The 19,045-nt window shown below is 48.2% G+C and overlaps 2 protein-coding genes and 2 non-coding genes across 8 annotated transcripts in view; all 4 read right to left on the minus strand.

Annotated features, from left to right (window-relative positions):
* The window catches only part of BAZ2A (bromodomain adjacent to zinc finger domain 2A), a 34,572-nt gene extending 25,775 nt beyond the window's left edge, over positions 1–8,797 (minus strand). The window contains exons 1-2 of one of the 5 annotated variants that reach the window (XM_043447222.1): positions 8,610–8,797; positions 3,806–3,889 (exon numbers count right to left, since the gene is read on the minus strand). The gene's annotated coding sequence lies outside the window, so the exon portion shown is untranslated. Of the gene's footprint in view, positions 1–3,177; positions 3,371–3,805; positions 3,890–7,343; positions 7,430–8,609 lie in introns of those variants that run through there. The other 4 variants (XM_043447218.1, XM_043447220.1, XM_043447219.1 and 1 more) reach the window with 4 other exon arrangements.
* Positions 8,798–10,586: 1,789 nt separating this feature from the next.
* ATP5F1B (ATP synthase F1 subunit beta) lies at positions 10,587–16,284 on the minus strand. Its single transcript, XM_043446545.1, has 10 exons — positions 16,062–16,284; positions 15,410–15,592; positions 14,991–15,165; positions 14,354–14,475; positions 13,921–14,105; positions 13,253–13,411; positions 13,043–13,165; positions 11,989–12,201; positions 11,406–11,607; positions 10,587–10,850 (listed from the first exon to the last, which is right to left on the minus strand). Exons 1-10 carry the CDS (start codon positions 16,186–16,188, stop codon positions 10,753–10,755), a joined length of 1,587 nt encoding a protein of 528 aa, XP_043302480.1. The 5' UTR covers positions 16,189–16,284; the 3' UTR covers positions 10,587–10,752.
* Positions 14,198–14,268, minus strand: LOC122427862. Its single transcript, XR_006265564.1, has one exon. It is a non-coding gene; the product is annotated as a small nucleolar RNA SNORD59 (small nucleolar RNA).
* Positions 15,268–15,343, minus strand: LOC122427863. The gene has a single exon (XR_006265565.1). It is a non-coding gene; the product is annotated as a small nucleolar RNA SNORD59 (small nucleolar RNA).
* Positions 16,285–19,045: the final 2,761 nt, after the last annotated feature.

Here is a 19,045-nt window from a genome sequence, read left to right on the forward strand (position 1 = left end):
GACTTCACCCCTTTTCAAAAATATATTACCCTCCTCCTCAAAAAAAAAAAAAAAAAAACTGAGCTGAGAAGGCAGGTTAAAGATCCCATTTAGTGAGGCAGGTTTTATAAATTTACAATTTTATAAACCAGAATTATGAAAAAAAATCAGAATTATGAAAAACAACAAGTTGGTGAAAAATGCTCCCTCTGACCCATATGCAACAATGCTAAGAAAGTATAATCTTGGGCTATGAGGTATATGAGAACATTCATATCCTAAAAAACAAATCCAGAAGATTATTTGCCCCCAAAAATCCTCAAAGAGTTTTATAAGTCACTCTATCTCATAGGAAATAAAATTTCTGGCATTACTGCCTCACTGTACACATCTCACACAAGACTGAGCAGCATACCAGTTACTGGAATAACTTCCACACTATTTTAACTATTTTATTATTTTAGTAAAAGAGTATAGCAGACCTCTTCAGAGGTGAGAAGAAAGGTCAACAGGAGCAAGACACAGTAACCCTAACAAGCTTTGCTTCTCCCTTGGCAACACCCGATTCCAGAACCACAAGACTGCAAGATGAGCCTCTCAGGGCATTCTAGATTTCTGACTGACTCTGAGGTTGGCCCACATAGTTCTTTCTACACCTCAAATTTTCTCCTCTACAGAGAAGCTTAAAAAAAAAAAAAACAAAGTCAATATTCAGAAATCCACTTCTGAGAGAAAAATACATCCATTTTACAAAAAGGCCACGAAAGCTTTACTTCATTCAGCTTTCTGATCAATCATGTATAGAATGAAGCCATAGCTATCTCAAAAATCAACTTCTCTTAAAGAGTCCAAAGAAACAGGAGTAGTCTTTCTCCTTCCTTCACTGTTTTAATTTCCAACAGGGAAAATCAATTGACTACTCTGTCAGGACCCAATCTAGGTAAACAAAGGTTGAAGAAAGGGGAACTTAAAAATCAGTGTCAAGTCAACCCTGTCAGAAAGCAACTCAAAGGAGCCAACCAGTCAAGCAGAGGGGCAAGAAAAAGGGCAATGACACTGAACTTGTTTTTACTGTTTCCAGAATATCAACTCCAACAGCCCCAGTAAAAAGAGCAATGCTGCTATCCTAACAGTGATGCTGCTGCTGTCACATAATCATATGTCTACCAGGTCCTTCCTGGACCTTTAACCTAAGAATCTACAATTCAGGTGGAAAACATTGAAAAGATTATTTAAATGTTAGGCTTAAGCCATCTTCAGGATAGTTCAAATGATCTCAATACTTCCATCTCTCAAAATATAAAATCCTGTGGCCAACTCATCTCAAACCAAACCCAGGGTCTAGCTAAGCGCCTGGGGGCACAGTACACAGAGTCCATCACTGTACGCTGCAATAAAAATCTCCTGGAGTTATCAGGTGGGAGAAAGAGAAAATCTTTGCACAGACACATGACTTTGCATAGAACAGGGGAAAAGGTTACCACTCTCCATGAATGGTAATGAGAGAATGTCTTTTATGAACTGAGGCGTAAGTCATATGATAACTAACTCTCCTAATGAGTTGTTTCTGCAGAAGGTAAACCATCCCCTATGTTAACTAGCAGGCTTCCAACAGGGACTTATTCTTAGGCTAGAATTACCACTGAGGAACAAGCCCAAATCAGTCCTACCCCAACACACAAATCCCACTCAGTTACATCTTCCCCCTTCCCTCCTCTTCTTCCACATCTCAGAATTGACTTCTTCATAAGCTCACTTGCTCAAGTGGTCTGCAATACAGAAACTGTCATGTAAGAATATATTTAATATTCATATACACATATAAAGCAAGATCCCCAAAAGTCACTCTCATGCCACAAAAGATCCCAAGTCTTCCTGGCTGCTCTTTACACTCAGGGAATTTGCATCACTTGTACTGAAAGTGTAGCCTTGCTGGTGAATGAGTGAGTTTGATTTTCTATGACCTCTAGCTCAGGAGAAAAAAATCCAGACAAGGAGACAGAGATGCTTTGGAGGGGGAATTGGGATCAGTGAGTCAACCGCAGTGACTACTTCCAGTTGACAAATTAAGTTTACTAAAAAGAAAAAAAAAAAAAGTCGAACGAAAGGACTCTCTGACCACATGGTTGGCAGGATCCAAGCTTGCCTGAAGGCCTCAGAAAATGAAACCAAATCTGATTAAAATGGACATTTCAAAACAACAAGAGACGCAGCAGCAAACGCACAGCTGCCATTTCCCGGCCACTTCCTGCGGGAGGCTTGGGGGAGGGGCTGTTTGTGTACAGATGGAGGTGGAAGCTATCCCCCCGCATCGCCCCCCGAAGGATGCAAATCTCTCACTCCAACAAATCCTACAAAGGATGACTACTGATGGCACTGCCTTCCTCTGAAAATTGGGGACCTCAGGAAAGAAAGGGATGATGCGGGATCATCTTTTCTGCCATGGAAATGGGGATCCCCTTAGCGAGGGATCCCCCTTGGAAAGGGTTCCCTCTTTATTCTTCGCTCCGGCCCCTAAGCCCAGCTCAAATCCGGACGCCTTAGCACCGGCCCTACCAAGCCCCATCCCTGGAATGGGGGATTCTCCCTGGACTCGAGGGCCCCAAGCCAAGCACAGTTTCACTCCAGCAAGGCTCGCTCCTGCTCGCCAAGCTCAAGAGAGCGTGCACCCCACCCCCCACTCCGCCAAGGAGACACCCCGAGACCCCTGGAAAGCCCTTCAACCTCCACTCACCGTTGCCAAAACGCCCCAACCCCCACAAACGGAGTGTGTAACCCGTCCAGGGAAACCCCTCACCTACCCTTCGCACTCGGGCAATCCCCACCCCTTCGGAAGAGGTGGAGCCCCTCCCGGGGATTCCACCCCGAGTCCCCCACAGGAGTCATCTCCACCAGCCAGGCGGCTTCTCCGCCTCCTCCTCGCAGCCGCCGCCGTCGCCGGGGGCCTCCACAGCTCCTCTCGCTCCCGCCCCCGCCGACCCATCCCGGGTCTACAGCAGGCCGGCCAGCCCCCTTCTCCTTCCAGCCCCCTGGGCGGAGAGACCCCTGCCCAGGGATGGGTCCTAACTAGAAAGTCGGCGTCTCTCCCCCTACTTCCCCGCAAGGCTGTAGGCGGCTCCAGTCTCCGTTCCCTGAGGGAAACCTCGGATGAAAGCGGGGCTCCCTCCCCTCAGGCCCCCAGCCACAGACCCAACAGACCTGAGGCGGCGGCGTCCAGCCAGGCTCGGGGCTTGTCTCTCCCCGGGGGACGGGCGGTTCACATGGCCGCGCTCCGGGCGCCAGGAGGGGAGGGGAGCGCGGGGGAGGGGGTCTGGGGTCCGGGAGGGGGGAGGGGGACGCGGCTCAACCGCGGGGCCCGAGCGGAGCCAACATGGCCGGCGGGGGAGGAGTGAGCCGAAGCCGGAGGGGGCGGGGAAGCTGCGGCCGCAGGAGAGCCGCCTTCCGCCGCCGGGTCCTAGCGCCGGGCGTCCCGGCTCCCTGACCCGGATCTGGGTCCTAGCGCCGCGGCGTCACCCTAGCCTACCGGTAAGCTACCTCTGCACTGTTTCATTGTGGGCGGTAGCCCCGCATCACGTTGAGCAAGCTGAAAGGCGTGCCCTGAACCCAAGGCTAACCTAAAAGACTACACCAAATTTCTAGGACCGAGATATACGCCAGTCCCCTAAGGGGGGGCGGGGCGGGAGATGGGAGAGGGAGATCATTTCGGGGGCAACTATTTCCCATGGCAAGTAGTGGAAAAGTGCAAGTGCAGAAGCGGAAAGGTTAGGAAAAATTCAGTCCTGGTAAAGAGGTGGAAAAAGGCAAGCTCCATCTGCTGCCCACTCACCTGTCCCGTGGATGGCAGCCCGGTCCTGCCTGGATCACAAATTTCCCGGCGACATCAGCAGGACCCTGAGGGTCAGGAAGATTCCTGTGGGTAAGAAAAGGAACCTTGAGCCAAGAAAGGGAAGGCCAGAGTCTAGCCTAAATCTGGTCAGAGGGACAGGGGAGGAACAGGAAAACCTACCAGCAAATAAGGTGCCCCAAATCACCACTTTTTAGATAGTTCCAGTACTTTTTCTGATAGGGCTATATGTGAAAACTTCTGAGAAGAGGAAGGAAAAATCTAGCAGAGGACTAGAGATTGGCTATCACCTGAAATGTCTATTGCAGAGGCCCAGAATGGAGAACAGTGTCATATGTGATGTTATAATTTAGAGAATTTCTAGCTCAATCTTCTCTTGTTAGATGAAGAAATTATGGCCTGAAGAGAGTAACCAACTCGTCCAAGGTCAAACAGTGGATAAAATGTGACCAGAAACCAGGTTTTTTTTTTTTTTTTCCTTGCAACTCAACAGACTTTGGAGGCATCAAGATAATTCCTATTCAATTCATTGCAATGCAGTTCTACAAACAACTGCCTAACTGTGCAAAACTCAGGCTGAATTCTCTGGAAGAGGAACAGTTTCAGAGTGGGGATGATGAAACTCTGGCAGGTTGCGGGGGTCAACAAATACTTTTTTCCTCTGGGAGTCTGGGGAGGAAGAAGATCTGAAAACTGGGTGATACCATAGTAAGGTAGGACCAAATCCATCAGTCTAGATTGGATTTTCTTACTCCACAGAGAAGTGAGTTCTTCCTGAGTTTTGACAGACTTCATTCACCACAACAAACCAATGGCTCAGAAAAGCTAAGAAGGAGGTGAGCTTCAGCAAAGCTCAAAGTGTGTAGGACAGAGACAGGCTAAGGAGGGTTAGGAGGATGTCTCTCCTGAAAAAAATAGGTTGCCAGTGGGAAGGAGCAGACAGAAATAAAAATCCTTTTCTCCTCCACGACTCAACAACAGATTTAAAGGGTCACCTTGAATAAAAAATCAAGACCCCTAACAGCCTACTAACCTGAAGTCTCTGGGTAAACAGGGATCACACTCAGGGTAGAGGGGGGGGTCCTTTCTTTTGGTGAAAGGAAGGATCCAGCAAACTTCTGCTAAGGAATGCCTCCCCCATCCCCCAAATAAAGACAAGTGAAGAAGAGAGCCCAGGGCGTGGAACTGGCTTCCTAAAGGGCCGAGAGAGCGAGCTAGGTATCCTTTTTCTTTTTTTCTTGTTCCTTTTCCAGGGCAGATGAGGGCGAACCTTCCTACCTCCCGCCCCCAATCAGAGGGCAGGACAGTCGGAGGCGGGCGGCAGGGGAGGAGCCTGCGCCAGTCAGACGGGTGTAGCCACGCCCCCCCCACACCACACACCCACACACACCCACCCGCTGGCTCCGCTCCTCTCCGGAAGAGCCGGTTACTCTTGTGCCCCACTGACTACCCCCACCCCTTCCGAGCCTCAGGCCTAGTCTCCAGGGCAACCCCTAGGACTATCCCAGCCAGGAGCCGTTGGGAAGGACGGTGTTGGATAGCAAAGGGCCACCCGGGATTAGAAAAGAAAGTGAGGCAGGATCCATTCTTTCCCATCTGATGCAGAAAGACTACAGTCACCTTCCTCCTTGAAGGAGACCCCTCCTCGTCCCTTCCGATCAGAGGTCTTCCTTGCTCTTCGAGGAAGGGTGAGGGTGGGGTGTCAATATGCCCCCAGCTGGGTGTTTACCTCTTGCCAGAAGCCACCCCAACCAGCAGCTGTGCTTCTCCCCGACATCCAGACGACAGAGGGCAGACTGATCCTTTAGATCCCCAGACAGTCCTCAATCCTATCAGACGTGGACAATTCCTACCCCGTCTCTCTTTAGGAAGCTACTAGAAACGGGAAGGGGCAAATGGTCATTTTTTTTTTCAGCAACTTGTGAGAAGAGTAGCTGGAGAATCCTCTGAACCTCTAACAAGCCAGGCCAGTGGGCGGGTAATAAAGAGAATGGGGAGGGAGGAAATGAGCACCTGCTCTCCCTGTCTCACCCTCCCTGTGTTCCTGCTGTCCCACCCTGACTGGGGTCAGCTGCCGGAGTGCATGGCTCCACTGAGGAGCCAGATGGCTGGAGCTCAGAGCGGGAAGAGACAGAAAGGAAGAGAGGGCGGACTCGTTTGTAGCCCTCTCCCTCTCCTTGTCCAGGTACTCCTGGAATTGAACCCCAAACACCACTGCTGATCACCCTCTCCTTCATCCCCCACCCAGCTCCCTCTCGGCCTGTGAAACATGACTCAAATCCAGACACCCTGTCCCTTCATTCTGGAGTGTGTTGTGCTGGGGACAGTGGGGAATGAGAGGGCAAGAAGAAAAGGGGCAGAGCTAAGGTCTCAGCTGGATTTGGGCGGTGGGGAATTCTCTAATGGAGATGGGGTAATTATCAATATTAAAGACCTCCCTCGCCCTCACTGGCTGAATGGTTCACATGTTAATAGGGTCTAGTGGGGAGACAGCCTTCAACCTGGTAACATTCCAACTTGTCCCACTTTCCTCTCCAGGTCAATGGAAAACAGTCTCCTCCCCCCATCCCCCCACCCCGTATTTTGGGGAGGCCAGATTCTCCCCATCAAAAGGACCACAACTCATCCCTCTTCTCCCCAAATTGGTATGGTCCCCTCAGATTCAGCAGTCTTCTTTCAAACTCTCCAAGGAGCTTATCCAGACTGGTCTCAGAAGAGGATGGGGAAAGACCTAATTTCCTCAGGATTCCTTTTGCATCTGAATAGAAAAGGCCGGGCTTCCCAGGCCTTCCTCACCACCCCCAACACCCTTAGAGACTTAGTCCTAGCCCTTCAAACACTGTTCTCCAACAGCCCCTTAAGCCCATAATCACAAGATTCTGGGTGCCCCCCCCATTCCCTGACTCTGGGGTAAGAGCGGTCTTAGGCGGGACTGGCCCACCCCAAGCTTAGAAGGGCCGTTCCCACCTGGGCTGGTGCTGGGGTCGCACCCCCGGAGTCTGGGAGAGATGCGGTAGGGTCAGGGCGTCAGGGAAGCTTTAGATGAGAGTTAGTTGAACTTGAATGGCTAAACGGAGCAGGGCCTGAAAGTGACTCTAGGCTATGCTAACCCCCACCCCGCTTACTACGGGGAAGGAGAGGGGTTGGGGTGGCGGTTATTCCCCCTCCCAATGAAGGTTAGGATGGCGTGGGAAAGCGATGGTTCCAGAGGGGAGGAGGCGAAACCCAGACCGCGGGAGATTTTTCTGGCGAGGAAGGCGCGGGGGAGGGGGAGATCCTGGGTCCAGAATAGGAGGGGTACCCGGGAGAGGTTGGCCGAGAAGCGTGAGAAGCCTCCGGATTCCGGTCGCAGAGGACAGGGGAGAAATGGGCGAGGAGATAGTGCGGGGGAGAGAGGAAGGGCAGCTCCCGCAGGGGGAGGATCAGATCCGGAGTCCCGGGCAGCGCGGATCCCGGGTAGGAGACCGCAGGGGCGGCCGGCCGAGGGACTCCGGGACCGGACGTGGGTGCCGGGCCTCACCTGGAGCAGGGCCGGGCGGTGGCGGCAGCGCAGGTGGCCGAGCCGGGCGGCGGCGGCGCCTCCTCCCCCAGCCCTGGGCCGCCGGCGGGGCGGGCGGGGGGGTGGGGGGGAAGCACTTAAAGGGGCCGGAGCTACTGGGGTAGGGACAAGCGCGCGGGCAGGGCTGTCGCGAAGAATCCGCTGGGGGAGGGGGAAGCGGGTGGCGTCTCCTAGGGGCCAGAACCAGGAAGAATCCCAGATGGAGGAAGAGAGCAGATCCCCAGGAAGAAGAGACAGAAACTTCTGCGGTGAAGTGGGGGATGGTGGTGGGTTCGAACTGGAGGACCTGGGATAGCTCCACCCGCACTCCGGGAGACACCGGCCGAGATCTCGTCACAAAGGAAGACCAGGAAGGCAGTGAGGGTCACAGGGACTCCGGAGGAATAGAGGTGTCCGAGAGGAAACTCACGGCCGAGCCTGCTGCGGGTGACGCACAGCGGCCCTCCTAGGTGAACAGGTTCAACTCCCCGGGAGCTCAAGCCCTACCGCTGTGGGGAGACGCAGCCTCCTTCCCCCGGCACGACCCAAGTGTAAAAGCTTCTGGAATCAGGAAGCCACGAGGGCAAAGACCTCCTAGGCCTTTCAACCTCAGTCTTGCCTCGCCCTGTCTCTCAGTGCCTGGAACGTGGGGGCCGCCAGGAGCTGCGCTGGTGAAGCTGATGTGGGACCGTGAGAATCGGCTTTATTCTAGTTCAGTTTTCCCCCAACCACCGCCACCCTTGCAGCAACCTCTGGGGCAACAGGAAGCAGCTGCTCGGCGCGGACCCCACCTGGTGGTGGGTCGGGGGTGGGGTAGGGGGGAGAAGACAGGGGCTCAGAAAGGCCTGGGAAAAAACAGAGGGACGGGCACCTTAAAAATTCTCCAACGTGACCCAAAGTGGGCTTTACTTTGAGGGGGAGGCCACCAATGAGTGCTGTAAAATATTTCTTGAATCCCAGCAGCTTAATGGGGAGGCACAAGGAACTGGGGGGCTGAAGGGGCGGGAGTTGGCGGGAGGGAAGCCCCCATCTAAGGTGCAGACCAGGATCTTCCCTGAAGCTGGCGCTTGCCAACGCTCACGATCCCTTGGTCAGCAGCCTCACCAGCTGAGCCCTGTGCCCCTACAGTCTGGTTTCCCCTCCTTCACCCCCCAAAAGAGCAAAGGTTAGGCCCCACCCCTGCTGAGTCAGCCAGGGAGGGAGGTAGGCATCCCTCAGGCCTTCCCGGGGGCTGGTCCTCATACGTACTCATGTCAGGCTGGCAGGGCTCCAGGGCTGGGACCACCAGCTCCTCGCTGTCCTTGGTTCCCCCTTCACGTGCAGGCTGGTGTTAGAGCCTCCCAAACTATGAGCTGTGAACTAGCACGAATCAAAAAGCCAATGAATGCCTCCTGCGAACCACAGCCCGAACTGCCGTGATGTCCCCGTGTGACAGGCCGGGGCGGGGAGGGCGGAGGGGGCGGGGCTTTCTCTGGGTGGGGAGGGAGGAGGCGCTGAGCGCAGGGCAGAGCCGGGAGAAATATGGAGGAAGGTTAGATCTGTGTTGACACCCTAGTGGCGTGGCACCAGGAGTGGTGAAGGGGGAAGGAAATAAATAGTTGCAGCTAGTGAGAGGGAGAAGGTTCTCGATGAATGCTAAGAGACAGAAACGTGTGGGGGGAGGGGTAGAAGTGTGGGAGAAACCACCTTTAGGATCACAGTTCCTAGGTCCATCTGCATCTAGATAACATGGGAAAACAGAGCAGAAAGGGTGGACCCACAGCCTGGGGACTTCTGCGTCAGCTTCTTACCCACTCCGGAGTCAAAACCTAGAGGATGTGCCCACACCCCCGTAACTCAGCATTTCCCCAATCCAGGCTTTCCTAGGGGCAAACTTCTGAGCACGGGCGGCGCAGGGGCTCCACCTTCCGGCCAAACCGTGACACAGGCCAGACGGGTGCCACGGACGTCAGAGGCAGATGGGAGGAAACTTAGAGGCCCCTACTCCACCCCTGGCACCTCTCCCAAGGCCCCTCCCCAACCTTCAGCCCCCAGGGGCCTCTGAATTGGGATCTCAGCTTATCCTGCCCTGCTTTTACCCAACTTGAATGCCTCGGGGTGGAGCTTATAGATTCGGGCTCCTCCTCAGGACAAAAACCCCAGCTGGTTTGTAAACAGTCATTAGCAAAGAACCACATCCCAGCAAATGGCCTTCATGGATTTCAAAATGGTGAGATCAGAGTTCTTGCAGAGCCTCCGGTCCTACCACCAGAGGGCAGATGGGTCTGGGTCTGGGCCTGGGCCTGGCCCTACAAAAGAACATCTAAGGGGAACACCTAAGGGGCACCAAACCCGACCTTGCACTTTAACAGGCACTTGTTAGGCAGCTGTTCTGTAGTCCTTGCAATCGTCATTTTAGTAGCCTAAAATGAAGGGAAGATCGTCTAAATTCCATTATTTAGCTCAGAAACTCAAGCCCAGCAACCCTGGGCTTACCTCTAAAAAATTTTATTTTGGTCCCACCACAGGGCATGTGGATCTTAGTTCCCCAACCTGGGATGGAACTTGCACCCCCTGCAGTGGAAGCAGTCAACCGCTGGACCACCAGGGAAGTCTTTGAAAATTACTCTTCCTTTAACATTCTTTCCCCAATTTTCTTAAGGAATTTTAGCAAACCTCACAACAGGCCTTAAGGCACTTTATATTCAGCATTGCCTCAAGGAATCAGACAAACAAGTCTTGCCCAAAATATGTTAGGAGGTAGTAGTCAGGGACACCTTCTGAAAAAAATGAAGGTGGTAATAGAAGAGAGCCCTTTTGACTCAGCTTTAATCCCTCAGAACATACATCATTTCCAAAAAATTTAATTCACTGATTAATCTGTGCCTTCTCTTAGAATAGCAGTTATTTCTAAACCCATTTTCTCCAAAATGCTCTTCTAAAAATCCTTTTGCTTTTTAAAAAAAGTAGGACTGCACTACATATATTTGAGGCAAAACTCAACTTGCTTTGAATGACATAAAAGGGCCAAAAATGAGGCCCTGTTAGGATCCCGTCATCCCCAGAAAACCCCTTCACAAGACCCAGCTATTCAACAATCCAAGACGATGGCTTTTCTTTTCGGACGACCCCATTCCAAACATGTATGTATGGCCTCCTTTGTGCTGTTTCTTGCGGCTGTTCTAAAATACTATTAAAAACTTCAGCACTGGCTGTGTTGTCAGGACCAAGAAAAACAGACAGATGTTGAGGGATGTACATTTTATTGGAAACCTTAAATATTCCTCAGACAGAACACAATATCTTCAATCGAGGCTCTCACGTGGCCTACAGAGAAAACTGCAATTTCTGGATTAGGAGCAAGGAGATGGACATCATGGAGGATGAGTGCTTAGTTTGCCAGAAGGACCCCTCACGAGTGCTCCTCAGCCAGCTTATCAGCTTTCGCCACAGCTTCTTCAATGGGTCCCACCATATAGAAGGCCTGTTCTGGGAGGTGGTCATAGTCACCTATATGGAAAAAAAAAAATCCAACTGCTGAGAAGTGAAGGACATCAACTTCTACAGTGTTCACATACCTCACCACTTGAGGCCACCAGTCAGAACGTGATGAAATCCTGTCATCTTAGGTTCTTTTCTTAAACTTGCCTCACAATTTACAAGAAATGCTACAGTACAGATTAAGAACATATGGTCTGGAGTCACATAACTCAGGTTCAAATTCTTTCTGGCTGTATCATATTGGGGCCAGTTAAACTTTCCACGCTTCAAGCTTCCTAATGTGTAAAATAGGATAATAATGCCTTCTTTATAAGGATGTTGTAATTCACTTAGAAGAGCAGCTGGCACTGAAAACCAAGACTCACTAAATCTAAGGCTCACTCTCAGATGGCACTTTCAAAGCAAACTGATGGAGAATAACTTATTTTCATATAAAAATTAAGTAATTAGGCACAATATATTTATATACTGCTTGATGGTTCCTTGAACAGGAACACAGCACAGCATTCAAGGGAGTTCGGCTTCTATGCCACTTTATGTTCAGCCTTATACTGGAAATCCCACCTGCCAAAATCTGCTGGAATCCTTTGATGGTCTCCTTGAGGGGTACCAGCTTCCCCAAATGACCAGTAAAGACCTCAGCCACCTGGAATGGCTGAGACAAGAAACGCTGGATTTTCCGTGCACGGGACACAGTTAACTTGTCTTCTTCAGAAAGTTCATCCATACCCAGGATGGCAATGATGTCCTGGAGGGATTTGTAGTCCTATGAAAAAACAAGATTAGAGAGGCCAAGTAAATATTTACATTCCTCAAATTTGGACAAAAACTTAAGGGTTAATACAACTTTATATTCACAATGAGCTTTATATAGAGCATTTTAGCACTTTACTGCACTTCTTAACTGAAACAAATCATGAGGACCCTCAGCTAACACTGGCATCTTGTTTCCCCTACTCTGAATCTACCGGGTGCTGTTATAAAAAACTGTGACTCCAAACCCGGAAACTCAGGAGACCTCATTAACACTCACTAGGAATTCTAGTCTCTTCTTTCCTTGCTCTAAAGCAAATCACACAAATTACCAGGGAAAATCTTGTCCTAATATAGCCCCCAAATTCTATGACTTTAGGGCCACTGATCTCACCTGCAGAATCTTTTGCACCCCACGGGCAACATCATAATGCTCACTGCCAACAATGTTGGGATCCATGATACGAGACGTGGAGTCCAGAGGATCCACAGCTGGATAGATGCCCAGCTCAGCAATAGCACGGGACAGCACAGTGGTAGCATCCAAATGGGCAAAGGTAGTGGCCGGGGCAGGGTCAGTCAAGTCATCGGCAGGCACATAGATAGCCTAAAGTGAACCAAGAACCCATTATGAGCAGCAGGAAGCCAAGTAATTCTACTTAAACCATCCCCTTTCCTGACCCCTCCTCATTATGTTACTCCATGTTCTCAACATTCAAGAGTCCAACAGAGACTCTTACCACTCCTCACGCAGAGTATTAGTGGTTATATATTATCTGGTTCTTCCCAGCTGTAATGGAAGAATTTTATCGGCAGGCACATAGATAGCCTAAAGTGAACCAAGAACCCATTATGAGCAGCAGGAAGCCAAGTAATTCTACTTAAACCATCCCCTTTCCTGACCCCTCCTCATTATGTTACTCCATGTTCTCAACATTCAAGAGTCCAACAGAGACTCTTACCACTCCTCACGCAGAGTATTAGTGGTTATATATTATCTGGTTCTTCCCAGCTGTAATGGAAGAATTTTCATTGTTATTCCTTTTGTTCTTCATCCTACTTTTTAACTCTAAACCAAAAAACTCACAGTACTCTATCAGGAAAATGAATCATGAAAGTTAAAAAAATTTAGACAAAGTTTCTGATAATTTTACTACATACACCATCTACATAATTTGAAAATTGTAGTAGCTAGTGTAGTACATATTTAAAGCTCACTTCAAAGTTCCCTTCAGATTGGAAACCACTATTTTGTGATCTACATTTACATATATACCTTCAATTAGTTCAGATGAGTGGTTTCTTAATCTTTTAGGGTCTTAACATGCACACACAGAATTTTAAATATTATTTAAGCTCCAGTACCTACTTAAAAAAACTAACGAGATTTTATACCTCTGTACATGCCTTTACACAAACTAGACCTTCATCCATTTAATTGTTCTGACCTGTACAGAGGTGATAGATCCCTTTTTGGTGGTGGTGATTCTTTCCTGCATGGTACCCATGTCAGTGGCCAGGGTAGGCTGATAACCCACAGCAGAAGGGATTCTGCCCAATAAAGCAGACACCTGGGAAAAAAAAGAAAAACCATATCATTAGCCTTATCTGCATCATTTCATAGAAAGGTCAAATGAACCAGGTTCTCTCAAGCCTACCTCTGAGCCAGCCTGGGTGAAGCGAAAGATGTTATCAATAAACAGCAACACATCTTGACCTTCTTGGTCTCTGAAGTACTCAGCTACAGTCAGTCCAGTCAGCGCGACCCGGGCCCGAGCACCAGGTGGTTCATTCATTTGACCATAGACCAGTGCGACCTGCAGCAGTGATAAACAGTCAGGAATCCTGGCAGAGGGGTGTGAGAGTCATCTATCCAAGGTCCCCAAATCACAGGCACTACCAAAAACCCCTCCTCCTCAGGTGTCTAGGTTTTTGTTCATAAATTTCTTTTCCCTTTTAGAGCTGCAGTTCAAAACAAAAGATAATTTCTTTTATTACTGAGGCAAAATTCTTCTGGTAGGAAGGAAATAAACTGTAAATATGTGAAAGGCACAAAATAGGGTTATTTGAGACATTAAGAACCATGCTTAATGCCCCAGAATTAGCTTTCAAATGATGGGTCTATATATCAAAAAAAACAAAAACCCTAGAAATGTTATCTAATATTAAAAAGGAAAACACAATGTACATGAGTGTATTAGAAACGGGGGAAAATACTGATAGAACTTGCCTTTGTACGTCCTAGGACAATAAAATGAAAATACAAAACAAGTCAACTTCAATAGTTTCCTGACACTACTTACAAGGACACCAGCTCAGTGCCCACCTTAGAGGTAGCATCTTTTAAGTTGATAACCCCAGACTCAATCATTTCATGGTATAAGTCATTGCCCTCACGGGTCCTTTCTCCAACGCCAGCAAACACAGAGTAACCACCATGGGCTTTGGCAACGTTGTTGATTAACTCCATGATCAGTACTGTCTTGCCGACTCCAGCACCACCAAAGAGCCCTACAAGAGGTTGAGAAAAAACAAATTAAGAATTTCGTTTCCATATAAGCAAACTTCAAAAAAAAATTTTTTTTGTTTCTTTCCATCTTTTCCCTTCTCAGAAATGGCATCTGGCTTCAGCAAACTCAGAAGAACGAAAGTCAGAAGCTGTTCATCAGTGAGGGACGTATCTCAGTACCCACTCATAACATGGTAGGATCTGTGTCCCACATTAGGTTTGGAAAATATCTACCTGTCACTTAACATACCAATTTTGCCACCCTTGGCATATGGAGCCAGCAGATCCACAACCTTGATACCAGTAACCAGAATTTCCTGCTCAACACTCATCTCCACGAATTCAGGAGCCTCAGCATGAATAGCAGCAAATCTGTAAAGGCAGATGAGAAGATCAGTATCTATTCACCTCATTAAAAAGTTCTTCTCAATTCTCAAGCCTAACCCTTTACTCAGAGTCTCATCTCTTAAATAACACTCTAGACAAATTACCACCCACCATCAAGCCCAAATACTCTGCAATAAAAGGAATACCATTATCTCAGGAAGCAATAATCCCATTCCCTGACAACTCTGTCATAAAGTTTTCCTTTTACAGAGTCTAAACATCACTTCTTCACATACCAATATGAAATACAAACACCACTGGTATTAAGATGAACTGACATAATCAACCTATGGAGTTCAGTTTTCTCTTTTTTATAATCAGAATTTCTGCATCACTAATTTTCTTCATAAAAAATTGCATTGTGTGGTTTAAAGAAATGACTAGGAATTTTAGGGATTCTCTGCAGAAAAATTCTGCTATAGAGGTTGGTGCCCCCTTAACGTATAAAACTGCTAGGCAAAAGTTCCTTTGTGTGTAGATACAACAACAGGAATACTTACTGCTTGGTTTTGATGGGACCCCTCTCATCAATGGGTTCTCCAATGACGTTCATGATTCTACCCAAGGTCTCAGGGCCAACAGGAATTCTGATTGGAGCGCCAGAATCCAGGACTTTCTGGCCTCTAACCAAGCCTTCCGTGCCGTCCATAGCAATAGTCCTGACTGTGCTCTCACCTGTCAGATACAGGCATTGTAGGCTTACACAGAAGCACAAACTGGCTTCGTGGCATTTAATTAAGTTGTAGCTGGCCTTAAACACCTAAATCGACCAAGACTTCTTCTCAGTACCGAAATGTGGCTTCAGCAAACTCAGAAGAACGAAAGTCATCTTGATAAAAATCATCATAGAAGACAGCCTGGTTTTGAGGGATATTTGGGTCGAACAAGACCTTTACTATTCCTAACAAATTCTACTTACCCAAATGCTGGGCCACCTCCAAAACCAGCCTGGTCTCCCTGCCTTGCACCTCCAGGGCATTTAGGATGGGAGGCAGTCCCTCATCAAACTGGACGTCCACCACGGCACCAATGACCGCCACGATGCGCCCAGTGGTGGCGCCTGCCTTTGGCGATGGAGATGCTTGAGCGGCATAGTCTCTGGCTAACAGACAAAAAAGATATTGAAGAAGTTGGCGTTAGGACAGTTAAAGGTCATCGGACGCCCGGACTTAACTCACAAGGACTGGTGAACGCAGCCCAGGCCCGGCCCCCTTCCGCTTGCACGGAAGGCGGGTCCAGAGGCAGGGCCGCGCTAGAAGCGGAGAGCGAGCCGGCACCATCTTCCCATCCTCATGCACAAAACTCCACTATTCGAGAGCGCGCGCAGTGCCCCCATTCCACGGGAAGGTCAATGCACCTGCTCGCACTATTACGTCACACAGCGCCCCTCTTCCAAAATAAGACAGAATTAGATCGTCCCTGTTCTTGTTCTTCCGCCGTTAGAGGGCAGGGCGCTGGCCCTGGCGACCTTCTAACACCACAGATCCCTTAGGCCGGTGCAACTATGGGCCCCCAGGCTCAAGGTCATGGGACGACAGACGCGAACCCAGCTGCTAGAGCAAGGCACTTACCAGGCTGGAGGGCTGCAGGAGCGGCCCGCAGTAAGAGCTGCGCTTGCGGTAGCGGCGCTGAAGGGCTGAGTCCCCGCAAGGCCCCGGAGGCCGAGGAAGCAGCCACACGACCCACAAGTCCCAACATGGCGGAGCCCGGGTGGAGACTGAGCGCTGCAGTGGTCTGGCCTCCAACTGCCAGCAGTTGGAGGCGGGACCTACTCTGCAGTAGGCACGGCCATTGGGTGATTTTTCTGCTTATCACTCTGGCCGCTGCTCCTATAGGCCAATAGTCTCTCATCTTCTCAGCCATTGGCCAAAATTCGTGCTAATCTGAATCCTTTTTTTTATTGGACAGTGACTGGCTCGGTGCAACCCTCAGAGCTTTGAAACATAATTGGACAACAGGGATGTCAGTCGGAGAGAGCACTTGGAGGAACTGCGTTTGCGAAAGGGGCCGAGTTCCTGGGCGGAAGCACGTGGGCTGTCTTTGGCTGTCCTTGGGCTCTCTCGTTAGATAGGACCTTGAGCTAGGTGACAGTCTCAGAGGCGGTTTTAAAGAAGTGGTAGCCTCATGAGGCAACACTGACTGACCTTGGCTAGTTAGGAGTCTTTCTAGAGTCAGACGGTTTTTCTTCCGCAGTAGGGAGTTTGGAAGTTTTTAGACAATTCAGCAGGTCAGGAATCTGGACAGAATTAAAGCTACAATGAAAGACAGTCATGTAAACCAGTCTTTTAAAAAAAATGTGTGCTGGCCATTTGAGGAATCAAAGATAAATAAGACTTAAAGAAAAACAGATGAGCAAAAAGTGCAATAAAGTGTAATAGGTCTTGGTTAGCACAGGGTAAAACAGAGGAAGGGATCAATTTAGGTCATCTAGAAATGTGAAAAAAAAAATAAATAAAAATAGAAATGTGAAATGTAGGTGGAATTGCCTTTAAAGTGGAAGAGGCGGACAGACCTGTTGGGAAACACCGGTAGAATTCCTAGCGTAAAGCAGGAAGGAAGACTATTCCATTATATATTTGTATTACACAGCATGTTTCTTTTGTGGTACTGCAGGTGAGGAAGGGAAAAAAGAGGTGAGTAAAGAGATGAATATAGAGAGAAGAACCAGTTCTCAGGGACTTGGATGGGAGTGGAGGCAGGGCAGAGGTAAGTGTGTGGTGCTTGAACAAGAAAAATCATAAAATAAACAGGACATCCATCCTTTAATGTAGTATTGATTTTATTTAAGGTATTTTGGAGCAGGGTGGAGGAAACCCTTAATCTATTGCAACAAACATGGCTAATGACAAACATGGCTGCTGGTCAGCATGAAACTACTTCCCCAGACTTTCTACAACCAGGACACATTAGTTCTCATTTTTCTGCGTGATAGTGAAAGTTTTCTACTGTTTGGTAGCAAGAACTATCAAAGAACTTAAAAGGAGAAAGCGGAAAAAAAAAAAGGAGAAAGCAGGAACAGAAGAGAATTAGAGAAAGTTTAATTTGAAGTGTCTGTGGTTTCCCAGGTGGCACTAGTGGTAAAGAACATGCCTGCCAGTGCAGCAGACTCAAGACCTGGGTTCCATTCCTGGGTTGGGAAGATTCCTTGAAGAAGGGCATGGCAACCCACTCTAGTATTCTTGCCTGGAGAATCCCATGGAAAGAGGAACCTGGTGGATTACAGTCCATGGCATCCCAAAAGTTCACATCTAAAGCAACTTAGCATGCACACAGGTCATCTTGCCTAGTAAGAGGGAAAGAACCCAAGAAAACAGCAATGTGTATGGAGCAGGTAGAAAAAAATAAACCATCTTAGGAAACGGCAGAGGAATAATGAAATCAAAGAACATACACTATGTAAGAATCAAGTAGAATATTGAGAAAGTGGTCAATAGTATCAATGACATAACTATGCTATAAAATAAGGGCTCAAAAGAACTAGTTGGGTTTGGCAACTAGGAATTCATTCTGCAGTGATACAGGGTCAAAGAATTTCAATGGGCTGCATGCAGGATATACATTTTTGGTTTGGAACTTGTGCTTTTCTGATTACATGGGGGCAGCATCCCATTTAATAGGAACCTATACATTTCACTTGCTTTTCTCAACTATTAGAGTTGAAGTTTCTGTAGAAAGGGTAAGATACTTAAGAGTATTGCCCCTGGAGCCAGACTGAGTTTAAAATCTTTTTACAGTTACTAGACATCATTGAGCAAGTTTAAAATCTCTGTATATCATCTTCCTCATAATAAGAGATGAGGATAATCTCATAGAGTTGTCTCAAAAATCAAGTAGATTAAAATGTGAAAGAAGCATTTAGAAAAATGGCACATAATCAGCACCATATCTGTGTTGACTAGTATTTTCACTTATTATTGACTTAGGGTTAAGATCCTTTGTATCATCACTTTTGGTTGTGGCCAAAATTTTTAACCATCAAACATTTAAACTGACACTTCACTTAATCCGGGTGTCCAAGGAAATATTTCAAAATAGAATTTCAGGTAACTGAGGCTCATGAATACTTGAAATGTTTTTACACATTTAGGATATTATCAGGAAACCTTATTCTTTGGGCAGTTGGATTACATTAAACAAATCTTTGTATCACAATGCAACGCTAAATACTCTTACTGTTACCGAGGTGGATATATAAAGCTATTTCTCCACTATGCTCATTTGTAAATTTTTTATTTTTCTAACTCCTTTGCTGTCAGTGTTTGCCCCAGCCACCTCCAGTCCTCTTCTGAAATTAACCTGCTAAATTTATAAATAATACTATCTAAAATCTGCCTACAATGCAGGAGACCCCAGTTTGATTCCTGGGTGAAGAAGTTCCCCTGGAGAAGGGATATGCTACCCACTCCAGTATTCTTTAGCTTCCCTGGTGGCTGAAACTGTAAAGAATCTGCCTCCAACGTGGGAGACCTGGGTTCAACCCCTGGGTTGAGAAGATCCCCTGGAGGGTATGGCAGCCCGCTCCAGTATTCTTGCCTGGAGAATCCCCATGGACAGA

Source organism: Cervus canadensis, chromosome 25 (assembly GCF_019320065.1).
Source record: "Cervus canadensis isolate Bull #8, Minnesota chromosome 25, ASM1932006v1, whole genome shotgun sequence".
NCBI lineage: Eukaryota > Metazoa > Chordata > Mammalia > Artiodactyla > Cervidae > Cervus > Cervus canadensis.

Excerpts from the sequence above, each read along its gene's own strand:
- ATP5F1B (XM_043446545.1), bottom strand. The coding sequence starts at position 16,188 with ATGTTGGGACTTGTGGGTCGTGTGGCTGCTTCCTCGGCCTCCGGGGCC. Across the intron at positions 15,593-16,061 it reads TCCTGCAGCCCTCCAGCCTG|CCAGAGACTATGCCGCTCAA; the intron begins GTAAGTGCCTTG and ends TTTGTCTGTTAG. Across the intron at positions 10,851-11,405 it reads ATTCCAGCAGATTTTGGCAG|GTGACTATGACCACCTCCCA; the intron begins GTGGGATTTCCA and ends TTTTCCATATAG.